Source organism: Equus przewalskii, chromosome 2, assembly GCF_037783145.1.
Source record: "Equus przewalskii isolate Varuska chromosome 2, EquPr2, whole genome shotgun sequence".
NCBI lineage: Eukaryota > Metazoa > Chordata > Mammalia > Perissodactyla > Equidae > Equus > Equus przewalskii.
Genome location: NC_091832.1, coordinates 40,705,527 through 40,720,305, shown reverse-complemented (window position 1 = coordinate 40,720,305; position 14,779 = coordinate 40,705,527). Strand labels below are relative to the sequence as shown.

The window sequence follows — 14,779 nt, the reverse complement described above, 5'->3', positions numbered from 1 at the left end:
GCCGGCCCCTTCTCCCACCGAATAACCAGTTTACCCGCTGCCCGCCTGTCTGCACATGGGACCGGCCTACTCGCAACAGGGATGCCAAGCACCCTGGGGCTGTTTGAGGCTATTACTCCCTGCCTCGAGGAGCACCTTCTTCTCCCCTTGGTACCAGAAGGTTCTGTAAGGTCTTGTTGGGGTTTTCTGCCCTCAGTGGGTTGGGAGAGGGCAGCTCTGCGGAGGAGCTGGGACTGGGGCAGGTACTCAGCCAGCAGAGGGATACCCATCTGAGCCCGCCCTCCTGGCCCCACTGCTTCCCTGGACATAGAATGCCCCATTGCCAGGGCCACTGATCAACTGTGTGGTTGTGCTCACTACCCTCTTTTCTGGGATGCACGGCTGCCCCTACAGCTGCAGGGTGAGGGGAGACCAGCCCGAGGGCTGCCCAGGCAGCTGGGGAAGGCGCAGTGATCCTGGCACTCCCTGGCCTGCCCCAGAAACAGCAGAGAAACCCTCAGGCCCAGCCCTACCCAGGGCGGGGTGGGCATCCTTCGAGCTTCTCCCACACGGCTGACCCACTCGGCCTTCCCTGAACCTGCCTAGGATGCCCGGCCTCTGTGGCACCCCCCTGCTGTACTGTCCATTTGGGGAACAGACCCAGTCACTCACCCTTAGCAGATGAAAAGCAACCAAGGACTATAATGGGGTGGGGGTACCTCGCAGGGGGCAAGTGGGGCCTAGGGCCTGGAGATCCAGGTGGGCGACGAGTGGCTGCTTTGAGTCTGAGGTCTCATTATGCCAGTGACAGATTTCCATGGACTGAATTCCACAAGGTGGGAACCTCTGCCAGGCTCTCCGCCATACCTCTAGGCTGGCGTGGCGCCTGACACTCAGGCAGAGTGTGCGGCAGGAATGAATGGAGGTAGAGGCAGAGCCGGGTGACGCCTGCACTGACGGACAGGGGAGGCGGGTCCCATCCTTGTGGGGCAGCAGATGTGGGATGGGACAGGGAGGCACCTCTGTCCTGAAGCACTGCCTGGGGCCTGGGCCACAGAGACGCCCTCTTCCTTGTTGGCTCCAGGGGTGGGAGTTCAGGCGGGTGTCGGGATTCTCCAAAGCTGGGCAGGTTCCCAGGCACCAGCAACCTTCCTGAGAACACCTTCTACCCCTCCCTCGTGCTGGGTCCCTGGTGAAACCCCAAGAGCAGAAGGGACAGGCTCTGCCTTGTCACAGGAGTCCGGGGGCAGGGCAGGCACGACCATTTTGGGGCTCTAGCCAATTGCTGAGATGGGACAAACTCCAGGGAACCCTGGCAGTGGTGTTCTGGCCTGCCCAGTGCTGAGCAGAAGCTGAGATGAGCTGACCTTGGGACAGAGACCAGGCTCTCTTGTCTCGGGGGGTGCTGGGCTGTGAGGGGTGCAGGGTGGCCCTGTCCTTGGCCTGGCAGGCCACAGAAAAGGGCCAGGACCTGGACCCTGGCCTTGAGGGTTGGCTGGGGTGACAGACACTGGTGAGAAGGCGTGTGGGAGTTACCTGCGGCGTCCTGAACTAGGGGGACATCACTTTTTACTGGAGTTGGAGTGGCAGTGACAGGCGGGAAGCTGGGCGGGCTGCTGATGGGGTGGGCCAGGCCCCGGGTGGCTCCGAGAGTGGCACTGAGCAGAGAGTATGAGAGACAGGGCGGAGAGAAGAGACATGGGAGGGATGGGAGGGGCGCCCGGAGCACAGCCGGTGAGAAGGATGGGGTCAGTGGGGGCTGCGGAGCCACGCAGGCAGCCTCGTCACCAGCGGCAGCAGGAGGAGGAGGAAGAGGAGGAGGAGGAGCCTGGCAGCCTGGAGAGGGTGGAAAAAAGCAGAAAAAAAAAAAGAAAACCAAAACAAAGAACAAACAAACAAAAAGAACCAAAATGAGAAACCCAATGGCAGAAGCGAGTATGATATGAAAGTATGTGGACAGACGAGGAGCAGAGAGGTGCCACAGAGAAGAGGGGAGGAGGTGGCAGGAGAGAGAGTGGGAGGGGGAGGCGGTGCAGGGAGAGGTCACCATGGGCTTGGGGTGGGCCTGTGGCATAGCCCAGCCTGGGTGAGACCCCACTCTGGCACACAGGGACTGTGCTGGGGACAATGGCAGAAGTGCCGGAAGGAGGGGCAGGGCGGGGTGGCATGGGCCGCCTGCCTGCCCAGGGTCCTCTCCTGGAAACTGAAGCCAAGGGCAGAGTGCAGGGAGATGGGCAGGATGGGAGGAGGTGGCCTCAATGGCCCATGTCTCACAGACCAGCTGGTTCTGCCACATAGTGGCCTGTCCTCCTTTGAGGCCACTTGACCATGAATCTCCTGTCCTAAGATGGACCCAGCAGTCCTGGGCCTTGGGAGGAAGGGCCTGGCCCAGGCTGGAAGCTCACAGGCCCCCGCTGCCGTTTCCTAACCTGCCGCTCACCCACCGTGCCCCGGTCCCCCAGCTGCCCGCTCACCTGCTGCGGTGCTCTCGTTGCCCACAGGGGTGCTGGAGCAGCTTCGGTCCATGGTGGACGACTCGGAGGACATGGCACCTGGGCTGCAGCCAGTGTAATCCATGTACTCATCTGTCTCAGTGTCCATCAGGCTCGGGGGGCCCTGAAAGGAAGTGGGGGCCCTGAGGAAGCTGGGCTGGGGGCTGTGCTGCCCACAGGGGGCAGGGTGTTGCTTTGGGCAGCATGGCCACCACCTGGAAGCAAGAGTGTAGTGGGGTGATGCCCTTTACCCTGGGCCTGAGAGGGGGCAGCCTGCCTGTGCCAGGCTCTCACCTGGGAGGGCGGCACACGATCGAAGTTCTTCCCCAGCATCCTCCGCATGTGTTTCCGGGCGTGGGAGGTCATCTGGTGCTTGAGGAGGAAGGAGAACTGGCAGCCCTCCCGGATGCAGTGGAAGTGGCTATTCACCTGGTTGTACTTGCAGCCTACGGACAAAGCCCCACTCGGCCATGAGCCTCCCGAGACAGCCAATGCATACAGCACCTATTGTGTGTCAGGCACTATTCTAGGCACAGGGGAGTGTGGCCAACAAGGCAGATGGCATCTGGGGAAAGGGCACTTCCCCTGTGATGACATTCCTATGAGGCGGACCTGTACCCTACTCCACCCCTACGAAGTCCTAGGCCACCTGGCTGTCCAAGGCCTGGGCCTCCCCTCTGGTGTACATGGAGGCATGTGACACTGGCGGGCTGGCCCCCATCCCCTCCCCACACATTGAGAGGTCCACGGGCTCCAGGGCAAGGGACCCTAATGACCTGTCCACTAGGTCAGGTACCTCCCAGCTAGCCACCTGTCCCCACATCTCTGGGGAGCCTGGGTGCTGCCTGCTCCCAGACCTTGTTTAGACGGCTGCAGGCTGGTGGGCCCTCCGCCCTAGCCCCCACCTTGCTTCGCTCTGGGCTGAGAACAAACAGAACGGGCGGGATTGAAACAGTGTCAGCAAAGGGCAGGTGAAGGCCTGCCCGTTGCCATGGCACCTGAGTTGGCCAGGTGTCTTATATCATCCCCTAGCTTTGTTTGGCCCCAGCTACTACCAAAAACACCCAAAGTTGAGTCAATAACGGCAACTATGGAATACCCTGACACCTGTAAGCTAAGCCCAGGAACAGCGTAGGCCACTGAGTGTTGACATCTGTTGCTCTGGTTACCAACTCTCTCCCAGGCCATGAATTCTTTTTGAATTAATACTTGAAGGAAAGGTTTGTTTCCTTTCTTTTCTGGCAGTTGACTTTGAGTGTCTCTCCCTTCTCCTGTGGAAGGGCCCCTATGCAGCAGGCAGCAGCCCTACCTCTGCTCCCCCAGATCCTGCTGCCATGACCACCTGAGTCACAACAAGGCCTTGCCTACAACCCAGGTGTCTGTGTCCAGCCTGCCTGGCTCCCATCTGCCTTCCAGTTTCTGGTCTCTTCCTGGGCAGATTCCTGCCCCACGTCTGCAGGCCCAGGAACAGGTGGCTCCATCCCGAGGCGGGAGGGTGGGCCTGGATCCCCCTCCCCAAAAGCATCCCCAGGGCAAGCTGGGGCCAGTGAGCTCACTGGGCAGGCCTGTTCCAGGGCTAGGGGCCGGCTTTCCTGCCAGGGGCTCAGCTCTTGGCAACAGAGCTAACATCTGTGACATTTTTAACAAAACATGGAGCCTGATGTTCAGGACAAGAGGTGGGTACCAGGAGAGGTGGCCCAGGCCACCAGGGCCTCAGGGGCCAGAGCCACAGCCCTGCTACCGGCTGTAAATCCCTGCCCCCTGGCCCGCTGCCAGCCTTTGGTACCTAGCCTGCCGCACTCCTCACGCTTCGTAAAGTACTTGAACCCGTTGGCTGCCCGCCGCTCAGCTTTCTCATGCTTCTTTACGTGCCACGGCAGCTTGGTGGTGATGTTGGTCACAAAGTAGCAGCCAGTCCGGAGACAGTGGTAGTGCCCGCGCATCCGGAACTCGCAGTGCTGCAGGGACGAACAGGAGAGTCAGGACCAGGCTCACGACTGCCATGAGCTCCCACCTGCTTCAGGCCTCTGGGCTATGGCAGGCCCTTTGCACTTATGTTCTTCCATGCTCAGAATCAGAAAACACAATTGTGTAAAGACTTTTCATGTGTTAAAAAACAGTAAGTCTCTTTTGTCATTCTACTAAAACATCCTACCTAGCATTCTTGCCATCCCTCTCTAATCCTGCACGCAGAGCAGACATCACTGATCCATTCTAGCACTCTCTCCTGTGTGCCCAGATCTAGGTAGACATCACCAACCTCTCCAAGCACTCTGCTATGTGTGTCCAGCTCTAGGCTCAGACTCCTCCTCAATGCACTCTGCCAGGCAGCCCCTACCTGTCTTGGGGGTAGGTCTTTATAGTGAATCTGATCAGCCTTCCTGTCTGGAGCACGGACAGTTCAATCTCTTTATCTGTCTAGTGGGCCTATTTTAAAATTCTAGTGGGCCTCTGGAAAAAGGGAGCATAGTTCCAGGATGGGCAGAATGATGCCAAGTGCACAGTAACTGCCCAGCATGTAGTCACCACTGAGGGATAGGATGAAATGACAGACCTCACAACTGAGCACCAATGTGGACCCTGCCAGGGGCCTCTAGGGTCAGACAGCATCCTTTCCAGAGTCTGGAGGAGGCTAATTCAAAAAGGGCGTGAGAACCTCTGCTGGAAGGAACTGGTCTGGGGCCCTGCATTCCTGCCCCCCGCCCGCCCCCACCCCTGCTCCCACGCTGACCTGGTTGGGACAGAGACACTGAAGGGAGTAGTAAGCAAACTGGTCTCGCACGTTCACCAGGTTGTTGTTGGGGTTGATGTGGTCCAGGCAGTGGGACTCGGCCTTGCCAGAAGTTTTGCAGACGTACTTGCAGTTCCCAAAGAGACAGTGGAAGTGGAACTTGTTGGCATACTTGCAGTCCGTTGTGAGGCAAGGATCGCTGGAATGAAACCACAGCCCAGAAGGTCATTGGCATTCCCGGAGCCCTCCCTGCCGACATCCTGACATTTGCTCATGTTGGAGTTCTGCTCTTCCATCCCCAGTGGTGCAAACAAGAGGAATGGCTCCCGGGCTGCCCTCCTGCTCAACAGGACAATTCAGCTGGAGGAGACTACAGATCCCAGCATGCATTCCTGCCTTCTTTTTGGAGCTCTGATGGGGCAGAAGAGATTGCAGTATGCAGGCTGCCCAGAGCATTGCATGCTGGGACACGTAGTTTCCATGGCCACACCTCAGGATTATAGATAAGGATGGCTGCAATAATTTCTTGGATATGTAAATGAGGGATAGTGCTGCCAGCCCTGGCGGGTTGCCAGTGAGGGCCTGGCTGGCATGGACCAGTGCTGCCCTGGATGTGGCTGACTGACAAGGTGCAGATGAGTGGGCAGCCCTACCAGGAAGCTCTGCTACCACAGGGCCCTGGCCAATGGGAATGTGTGCCTAGTCTTGCTGAGGCTCACAGCTGCTGGGACTCCAAGGGTCAGCTCAGGGCTTGGGGCGCCCACCCACTCAGGAACTTCAGAAGCCAGCTGAGTGGTGGGGCTGGCAGGGTCAGGGAGAAGTGCTGGGCTGACCCCCATGGCTGTCCTGCCGTATGAGAAGCAGCCCCTGCCCCAGAGCCCTGCCTCCTGGGCTGCAGACAGGTACGGAAGATGCTGCGTGCCAGTCTTCTGCCATGGCTGGCAACACGGCTGCCCCCCCACAGTGGATGTGGGTTGGGAACTCTGACCAAGTCGGGGGAACTAAGGGCCACCATTCTGGAGAAGTGAACAGAGGAAGGGAAGCTGGGGGAGGGGTGGAAAGGAGTGCAGGTCCCCTTCCACTACGTGGGCCCAGCCCCCGGTGCTCAGAGAGGGAGGACAGCTGCCACTCAGGTGGTGTAGGTTCACATCCAATTTATTACTTTTATTGAGAACAGGAAGCCGCACACATAAGGATACAGAGTCACCGTTCTCGCAAGGAGCCACCACCATTCAGTGAGGAAGGTCCCTTCCACCCCTGAGAGCTCAAACCATTGTGCACGTGGGTGTGGGCCTGGAGTGGGACCTAGCCCCCTCAGCCCCCACCCATGACTTCACTTGCCCTGCAGAGACTCAGCCATGGGCATGAGCCGCAGAGGAGACCAACAAAGAGGCCCAGAGGGAGACGCAGCCCTCCTCACCAGGTAAGGACCACCACTCCCAGCCCACCTAAGCTGGTCCTCGCAGTGTTACCAGTGCCCCCTCTGGAACAGCGGCCGCTACCACCACCATCTCCCCCCTCCCTGGGCTCCTGCTCCAGGAACAGGCAGTGAGGTCAGAGCAGCAGCATCTTTGGCTAGAAGGACATTGCCTCATGACCATGTCCCAGAAAGGCTAGGGACAGCCAGGGCTAACTGCAGGGTGAGGAGCAGGGCCTCCTCGACTGCGCTTGCTAGCACCTACTCCCAAGACACGCGGGGCACACGGGACTCCCGGCTCATCGAGGGACTCACTTCTCCTGGAACTGGAGGAATCCGGGTTTGACCTGGGGCTTGGCGTTTTCTAGAGAAGTCGTTGCCAAGGGCGAGGTGGGCAGGTGAGGCACTGACGCTGGAATCTGAGGCATCTGGGGTATGGTGGAAGCCAGCTGCTTCCAGGCGAGCAGGGTTGGGGTGGAGGGCACGGTGGCCAGGCTGGGAGTGGGCCCCTCCAGAGAGGAAACAGTGGCCGTGGTGACTGGAGGTGCTGGAGGGGACGAGGGGGCCAAGGAAGGTTTGGTCTCAGCAGCCGAGGCAGGGAAGGAAGCCTCTGAGTTTCCTTTCACTGCTCCTCCCTCCGTCCGGAAGTGGAAGCTGCGAGAGGCAGAAGAGGGCATCTCAGGTGGGGAGTGGAGAGGACCCCAGAAGGTCAGCCCTTCCCTGGCTGGGCACGCCTGAGGAGGGGTGGGCCCTGCCTGCCTGTGTGCCTGCATATGACCCCGTCACAAGCCTAGGGGCCTGGTGTCCCCCACCTGGTCCCCAGTGCTAGGCGTGTTCCCACCAGGAGGGGAGGACTGAGAGCAAACTGCCAAGTCCTTTGGTCCTGAACTTGGGCTCCCAGCTTGGCCCTAACTACACTTTCCTACTTGTGACCTACCTGATGTGTCTGTCCCCAGCTCCTCCCTACAAGGAGGGGGGGCTGGGGCAGCAGGCCCTGGCTCATGAAGCCCATCCTTCCAGAACCTACTCTGAGATTTAAAGGTGGGTCGTAGTCTTCCTAGTCTGCAGAGGAGCAGGTAGGGCTGCCTGAATGGTGAGAGGAGCCTGATCTGGGACTGAGCAAGCAGTAAAGATCTGTTTTAAATGTTTGCAAGTTCCAGGGTCAATTACAATAGGCGGCTGCGCTTGCCGCTTTTCAGCTCAATGGATTTTACAAATTAATTTCATTATTTTTAGGCCAAAGAGAAACTACAAATGCAATATGGTGGCTTGGAAAGGCCTTCACCTAGGATGCCTGCCTGGGTCAGAGCTGGGTCTCTCCAGCTGGCTCTGCAGGGAGCATCTGTGGTAGGGCTGACGGCTGCAGCGGGCTGGGTGCAGAAGCAGCTGTTGCTCAGGGTCTCAAGGTGGGGCCTGGGTGGGCTCAGAGGATCTGGTGGGGGGCTGAGCAGAAGGAAGGACAGGGAAGCCCGCCTTTTTGTCAGGTAGCACCTTCTGAAAAGAAGCCAACTCAGCTTCTGAGGTCTGGTGGGAACTGCACACGGGTCCTGTTTGGAAGGCGTCTAGGGGCCTGTGCAGCCCCCAGCCTCAAGCCAGGCTGGGATGAATGGGGCTAGGTTTAAATGCCTCCCCCACCCCCAGCCCCGACCCCCACTCACTTGGCGTGCTTGATGGCCCCGTCCAGGGTGCTGAAAAGCGCGCCACACTCCTCCACCACACAGTGGAAGTGAGCCTTGTGAAGGAAGTCACACTGGGCATCACAGAAGTCCTTGGTACCAAACCTGGCCAGAGGAGCAGGCTGGTTAGAAAATACCCTGGGGCTCTGGCGTGGTGGGGGTGTGTCGTGAGGCTGGGCATTGGCCACCAGGATGGGTAGGTATGGCCCTTCCCTCCCTCTTGCTCTCCCAGCAAGCCCCTCACCTGCGAAGGTACACCTTCCAGGGCTCTGACAGCTTCTCCTGAACGAGCGCCTTCACAGCCTTGCCTAAGAAGGGTGAGGACTCCACGGCGGGGCTCCCCTCTGCTTCCGTCTTGATGTTCAGCAGGCTGCCGAGGTTGGGGTTGCCCTGAGACATCTGTGAGGAGGACAGGGGCCATGCTTGGGGCTGGGGGGCCTCAGGACACAGACCCAGCTGCCCTGGGAGCAGCAGCAGCTCTGGGCCACTGGGGCCTCTTGCACCAACCAGAGCGTTGGTGGTGCTGGCAGCAGAGAGGAGAGGAGCCCGAGCCCATGTGGCTCTGGCTACAGAAGAGCCCTCTCTGCATGGATGCTGCTGTGGACAGCTTGCAGCGTTGCCCAGGCCCCATGGAGATGCCAGGGGTCCTTCACACAAATCCCGTGCTGTAGGATCCATCACTCAAGCTGAGGCCGAGACTCAGGGCACACACTCCAGCCCAGCTTTCCCCAGACTTCGCGGCTCCCTGGTTATTTTCCTGCCGGGTTTTCAAAAGAAGTGCAGGAGGAGGAGGGATGGGGGGAACCCCTGTGAATTCCTTGAGAACAAGAGAAGGCACACAAAGGAGGAGCAGAGAGGGAGGGAGACTCATGGGGTGAGATCAAGACGGGCTCACTGCCGCTGGGCGAGGAGGGGGAGCAGGCAAGGGGAGCCCACGTAAAGGTTCGAACCACAGTGGTGTGGGGCTCCGAGTGGAAGGAAAGAAGGGAAGCAGGGGGCAGTGACCCAGAAAGGGAAAAGGGGAGCAGCAGAGAAAGCAAGGGAAGGGGGCAAGGTGGAGGGCAGGGGTGCCGGGGCAGAGCCAGTGGGAGGCTCCTTCCCTGCCAAGGGCCCAGCCGGGACCCCCACCCTGTGAGGTCCGGCTCAGGCCCAGCTCTCCCCTCGGCAGTCACTTGTATACAGTAACCAAATTAATCTTGCTGTAGTCAAATTTATCATGTGAAGGGGGAAAATATATTTGAGATGATGTATAATTTACAAAGACCCTGCATTATTTAAAATAAATATTCTGGAGCAACCTCTGCGGAAGGCGTCCGAGACCATTACTCACCCCGAAAAGTGGAAATTGATGCTTTGCTCCCACTTTAGTCCCCCCTCCCCCACCCCTTTTTAAACAAACAAAAAATATATAAAATAAATAAATAAAATTAATAACTAAGAGCGAAAGAAGTTAAAGGGCTCTGGAAAAGCTTTTGGAGCCCTCCATCTGAAGGGAAAAAAAGGATGTCAGAGGCTGGAATATATTTCTTCAGCCAGTTCATTAAATTAATTTGTAAGCAGTGGCTCTGAAATTATATCCGATGAAAAATGGCCTCAAAATTTAAATGGTACAAACTCATCTTATTAGAGGCAAAACATTAAAAAACAAACACATCCCCCCCACCCCCCAGCACAGCTTTAATTTCTCTGGGTGGGGGAACAGGAGGCGTGTGATGGATGGTCCTTACCTTATTCATAAGCGAGGATAAAAGAGATGCATTTGCTGGGACTGCGTGGCCATTTGATTCATTACTGGAACACACAAACCGAGGGGCTTTAGCTCAGATGTACATGGGACTGAGCCCAGAGACTCACCCCTCCCAGCCCATCCCTGAGCTCTGGCCCACTTGCTACATCTGCCTGGGCAGGACGACCCCTTGCCCAGAGGGGTTGGTCCCTGGCCCTCGTCTGGTCTGGCTCTGAGGGTGCTGTACCCAGAGCCTCCTGCAGGGGGGCAGAGCTGGGAGGCCCCGGCCTCGCCTCACCTGGGCTCCTTCACAGTCAGGTCTAAACTGCGGTCCTGGGAGGCCTCCTGGGGACCTGGGGCGCCAGCGTTCTCACCGGGCTCCTGCTGCACGGGGACCGGGGGAAACCTGGCGGGGGTGGCCTGCTGCCCGTTTCCTACAGGGGAGGGGAGGGAAGATGGTGTTAGAGGGGCTGAAGGCTTCCTTTGGGCACAAACTGGAACCCCCTGAAGGGAGGCCAGTGGGCTGGGTGGGCTGAGACCCCAGGGGAGCCCTGGCTGATGGTCAGCGATTCTCCCCACTGACATGATCGCTTGTGACGCTTACCCCTGTGTGGCAATTCTTCAAGTGATAATTATTGCAAAATTATGTCAAAGTTGTCCTGGCTCAGGGCCTCCTGGAGGAGAAGGGTGGGAGGCTCGGGAGGGGGCTGTGACAGGGGTGGGGGCCCTTCATTTTCTCCACCAACTGTCACAGTCAATTTGTGGGGCTGCCGCTTAGGCTTTTATTAAAGACTCTGTTAATGCTGAGGGAAAGTGGCAGATCTAGACTGGGAGCTGCGCCCCCTCCGCAGGTCCCTGTCCCACTGTTGCCGGGGCGACAGCCCTGCCTTCCACTGAGCATGCCTACGAGGGGCATCTGCTGTGTCAGGGCTATGGAAGCTGACAGCCAATCAGAGCGGTTCAAACTATGTGACCTCGCCAGTCAAGCTGTCCAGGGCAGGGATGCAACGCCTGCCTGGCCGGGCTGGGCTGGCTGGGGTCTGGGTGGGAGCTGGTGGGGTGTGGGCTGGAGCTGGGCGGGCAGAGGCTTTGGGAGTGGAGCAGAGCAGGGGCAAAAGAAGTTGCTGACAGGAACATGTCCACAGAGCCTTTCTCCACAATCCCCAAGTGACTGAAATATTAATCTGCCCCAAGGCACTGCAGCTGACAGAGAGCTGCTTCACAGACAGCAAGTGGCATTTTATTAAAAAATAAAGGAAAACGGCCCCCTCCTCTTTGCTTGACCTTTCTTTTGGGGGAAGGAGATTTTTCCAATGAAAAGAAAGTACTTGACAGTCTGGCCACTGGGGCCCATAGTGGCCCTGGAGGGAGCCCCGCCCCAACCTACAGGCACCTGGCCAGAGGCGCATGGCTATGGATAGCCCCGCTGTCCCTCCCACTCTTGCAGTGGAAGGTGGGTCACTCCAAGCTGCCAGCTGATAGTGTCCCATTGGGGACATGATAGACCACGTTCCAGTAGCCCCCCAAAGTGACTTGCCCAGGGTCCCCAGGATAACAGGGCCCAGCCCGCCTTGCCAAGCACTAGCGGCCGCAGTGCTGGGAGGTCTGGACAGAGCCCTGGGCGGGGCCGCAGGGACCCTCAGTCTTGGCTGGTCCCAAGACAGTCTTACAGGGGAGCAGGGTGTGCGGGCTCAGGAGTCACACTGCCCAAGTCCAAGTCTTGACTTGGCCACCTCCTAGCTATGTGCCCGGGGACAGAATGTCAGCTCCACAAGGCGGGACTTTTGTCTGTCTTCTTCCCTGCCATGGCCCCAGCACCGGCTGGGTGCCTGGCTCTCAGCAAGCACCAGTGGCTGTGGAACAAATGAGTGATGGGAGCCAGGTCCCAGATCTGAGCCGAACTCTTCTCAAGGATTCGACTAATGCTAATTACCCAGGTGCGGGGGAAACAGAAGGGGAGGAGTGAGTTTAACAGAAAAGCTCAAAATGTGCCAGAGAAAAATAGCAGAAAAAACTTAAAAAGAGCAGAAATCTTGAGAGACAGGAGAACCACTCCCTACAGTGGCCAGAGGGAAGACAGAGACGTGACCCTGCAGCTCTAGCCCATGCCGTCCAACGGGGCAGCCACAGGCCAGATGTGAAATCCAGTTCCTCGCTCACACTAGCTAGTTTCACACTCAGCAGCCACATGTGACTAGTAGCTACCATACAGGACAGTGCAGAATAGAACGCTTCTGTTGTCACAGAAAGTTCTACTGGACAGCAGTGATTGAGAGGGAAAGCCTGCGAGGGACGGCCTTGGCCTTGAGGGGCTGGCCAGGCATGAATCTCCCTGAGTGTCCCCAAAGTTGGCCACCCCACCTCTGGGCTGGACTCCTGGCCCTTCCAAGGTCACCTGTAAGAAGCCCCAGGGGAAACGGGGTCTCTGGGACTGCTCCCATCAGGGCTGGACTTGTGATGTGGCAGGGTGTGGAGAGGGGGGGTAGCAGCTGCTCTGGGATGCACAGGTACCCTGTGAGGCTGGGATTGTTGCCCTCACTTCAGAGATGAGGAAACAGAAGCAAGAGCTGCCTGGGGTGGGCAGGCCAGAACGAGGGGTCACAAATAGGAAATAAACAGGATAGAGGCAGAGACCAGGCAAAGAGAGGTGGTTGGGTGGGGGGGACTTGGATGCAGGGAGTAAAAGGACACCTCTTCCAAATATCCCCGCTCTGCTCTGCAACCTGAGGCCAGGGAGCTCCCGGGTCCATGAGTGCTGGCTTCCTGCGCAGGGCCCAGCCTGCTCACCTGCATCAAAGGTGGCAGAAGGCTTGAGGGCGGCTGCGGCTAGCCTGGCCATCATGGGAGAGATGAGGCCCTTGCTCGCAGAGATCCTCTCCATGATGGAGGCTGGGGGCACCGGGACAGAGGCAGCAGCTGCTGGGGCCGAGTCACCAGCTCCCGAGGCAGCCAGAGCGGGCATGTCAGGGGTTGCCGAGGCTGCTGCCCCAGATGACATGGCCCCCATGAGGCTGGGGGTGCCCACAGACAGGGAGGTGCTCCCTCGGCCTGGAAGGATGGGGAAGTAGGGTGCAGCGCTGGGCAGGCCTGAGTTGGAGAGGGCCAGCGCCAGGGGGATGGAGCCGGGCAGGCCCTGGGACAGGAGCCCGGAGATTTTGCTGTTGGGAGGTTTGGTGGCACTGGGCACAGCCTCGGCGGTGGCGGTGGCGGTGGCTGCAGCCAGGGAGGCGGAGGACTGCTGGCTGGTGGGGGAGGCACTCAGGCTGGAGTTCTTGCTGCTCAGGGCAGAGAAGTCGACCAGGTCATCATTGCTCGACTCCTCGTGCTCTGTGTCCTTGGTGCCCAGCAGCGAGGGTGGCAGCCCCAGCACGCCCGAGGAGCGGATGTGGCGCCGCTCGTGCTTGCGCTTGTGCGAGGTCATCTGGCTGGTGGAGGTGAAGGTGAAGCCGCAGCCGGCACGGATGCAGTGGAAGTGGTTGGTGGCCTTGCTGTACACGCAGCCCTCGTACTTGCACTCCTCGTACTTGTAGAACTTCTTGAAGCCGTCCTTGGCGTAGGCGTCGTCCTTGATGTGGTAGCTCTTGTGCTTCTCAATGTCACACTTGTTCTTGAAGGTGAATGTGCAGCCGGGGCGCCTGGACGGGACATTGGGAGCCTGTCATGGGGCCTCGTGGGGCCGGGAGGAGGCCCTGCCCTGCTCCCACCGTGGCCCTGGGAGGGAGGGGCCTCCTGATGGAAGACCAAGCTGGACACTAGGGCGGGGCCTCTGAGCAGCCCTCCACTCCTCCTCCTGCTCCCTTGAGGAGGCAGGCCCTGAGCCGTCCCACAGGCCTGGCTCCCTGCCTTCTGTCCCTCCTCCAGGCCAGGGAGCCTCCCTGGCAGGCCCCCGCTCACCTGCAGTGGAAGTGCGTGGTCTTCTGCCCGTAGAACTGGCAGTCAGCTGTGCCGCAGTCCTCGGTGGCACGGAACCGCTGGAAGCCATCGTTGATGAGCTGTGTGTTCTTCTTGTGGAAGTTCTCATGGGTCATCACGTCTGACGTGCTCGTGTACACCTTGTTACAGCCCACCTGTAGACCAGAATAGTGGTCAGGGGAACTGAGGCCAGGTACCCCTGGGCCGAGATCAGAACAGCGTCTGCTGGGTGAAGCTGTGGCTGCAGGGTCTCAGACCACTGACCTCCCTTCTTAGGGAGCTTCAGCACCTGTGATATTCACCTGGGGGAACTGAGAAGGTTAACATGGGAATGGCAGTAGAAAACCACTAATGAACCCTCAGGCCCCCAGGGCCTGGCCCTGCCTATGCTGAGGGTAGGGTTGTCTTCAGGACCTTGGACCCTTGCTGGCACAGATGTGGGAGCCTGTCCTGAGGAGGTGGGTTTGGGGTCCCAATCTGTGGCCCTACCTCTAAAGCCTCCAGGGGTGGGCAAGGCTAGACCCTGTGGCCTGGCAGTCACCTTTAGCCCAAAGACTCATTTAGTGGACGGTTCTTGGCACAGGGCCCTCCCCACCCCAGCCCAGCTGGGCCAAGGCAGGCAATGTTGCCATATTGAGTAAAAACCAGTGGAATCTGAACACTCTTGAAGGCTGTGCCGTGCCAGTGTCTGCACCATCTCAGAGCCCAGAGAGTGAGCCCCCCTCTCCTCCTGGCCCAGGTTGTTTCACAGAGGCCATAACAACCCCCTGACAAATACCGGGGGAGGCGCAGCGGCTGCTATTTGCAACCCAAAGTCGCTCCCCCTGGCCCTGACACCTTGAAAAA

General features: G+C 58.9%; 1 protein-coding gene across 8 annotated transcripts in view; it reads right to left on the bottom strand.

The window, feature by feature from the left end:
• Positions 1–14,779, bottom strand: part of CASZ1 (castor zinc finger 1) — a 150,163-nt gene that overhangs the window by 3,983 nt on the left and 131,401 nt on the right. For 5 of the 8 annotated variants that reach the window (XM_070603399.1, XM_070603393.1, XM_070603407.1 and 2 more), the window contains 12 exons: positions 13,916–14,088; positions 12,809–13,656; positions 10,320–10,455; positions 10,023–10,086; positions 8,540–8,694; positions 8,278–8,400; positions 6,935–7,273; positions 5,203–5,401; positions 4,258–4,429; positions 2,766–2,917; positions 2,454–2,595; positions 1,516–1,815 (listed from right to left, as the gene is read on the bottom strand). In XM_070603399.1, the coding sequence (XP_070459500.1) occupies positions 1,516–1,815; positions 2,454–2,595; positions 2,766–2,917; positions 4,258–4,429; positions 5,203–5,401; positions 6,935–7,273; positions 8,278–8,400; positions 8,540–8,694; positions 10,023–10,086; positions 10,320–10,455; positions 12,809–13,656; positions 13,916–14,088 (2,803 nt within the window). Of the gene's footprint in view, positions 1–1,515; positions 1,816–2,453; positions 2,596–2,765; positions 2,918–4,257; positions 4,430–5,202; positions 5,402–6,339; positions 7,274–8,277; positions 8,401–8,539; positions 8,695–10,022; positions 10,087–10,319; positions 10,456–12,808; positions 13,657–13,915; positions 14,089–14,779 lie in introns of those variants that run through there. The other 3 variants (XM_070603442.1, XM_070603433.1, XM_070603425.1) reach the window with 2 other exon arrangements.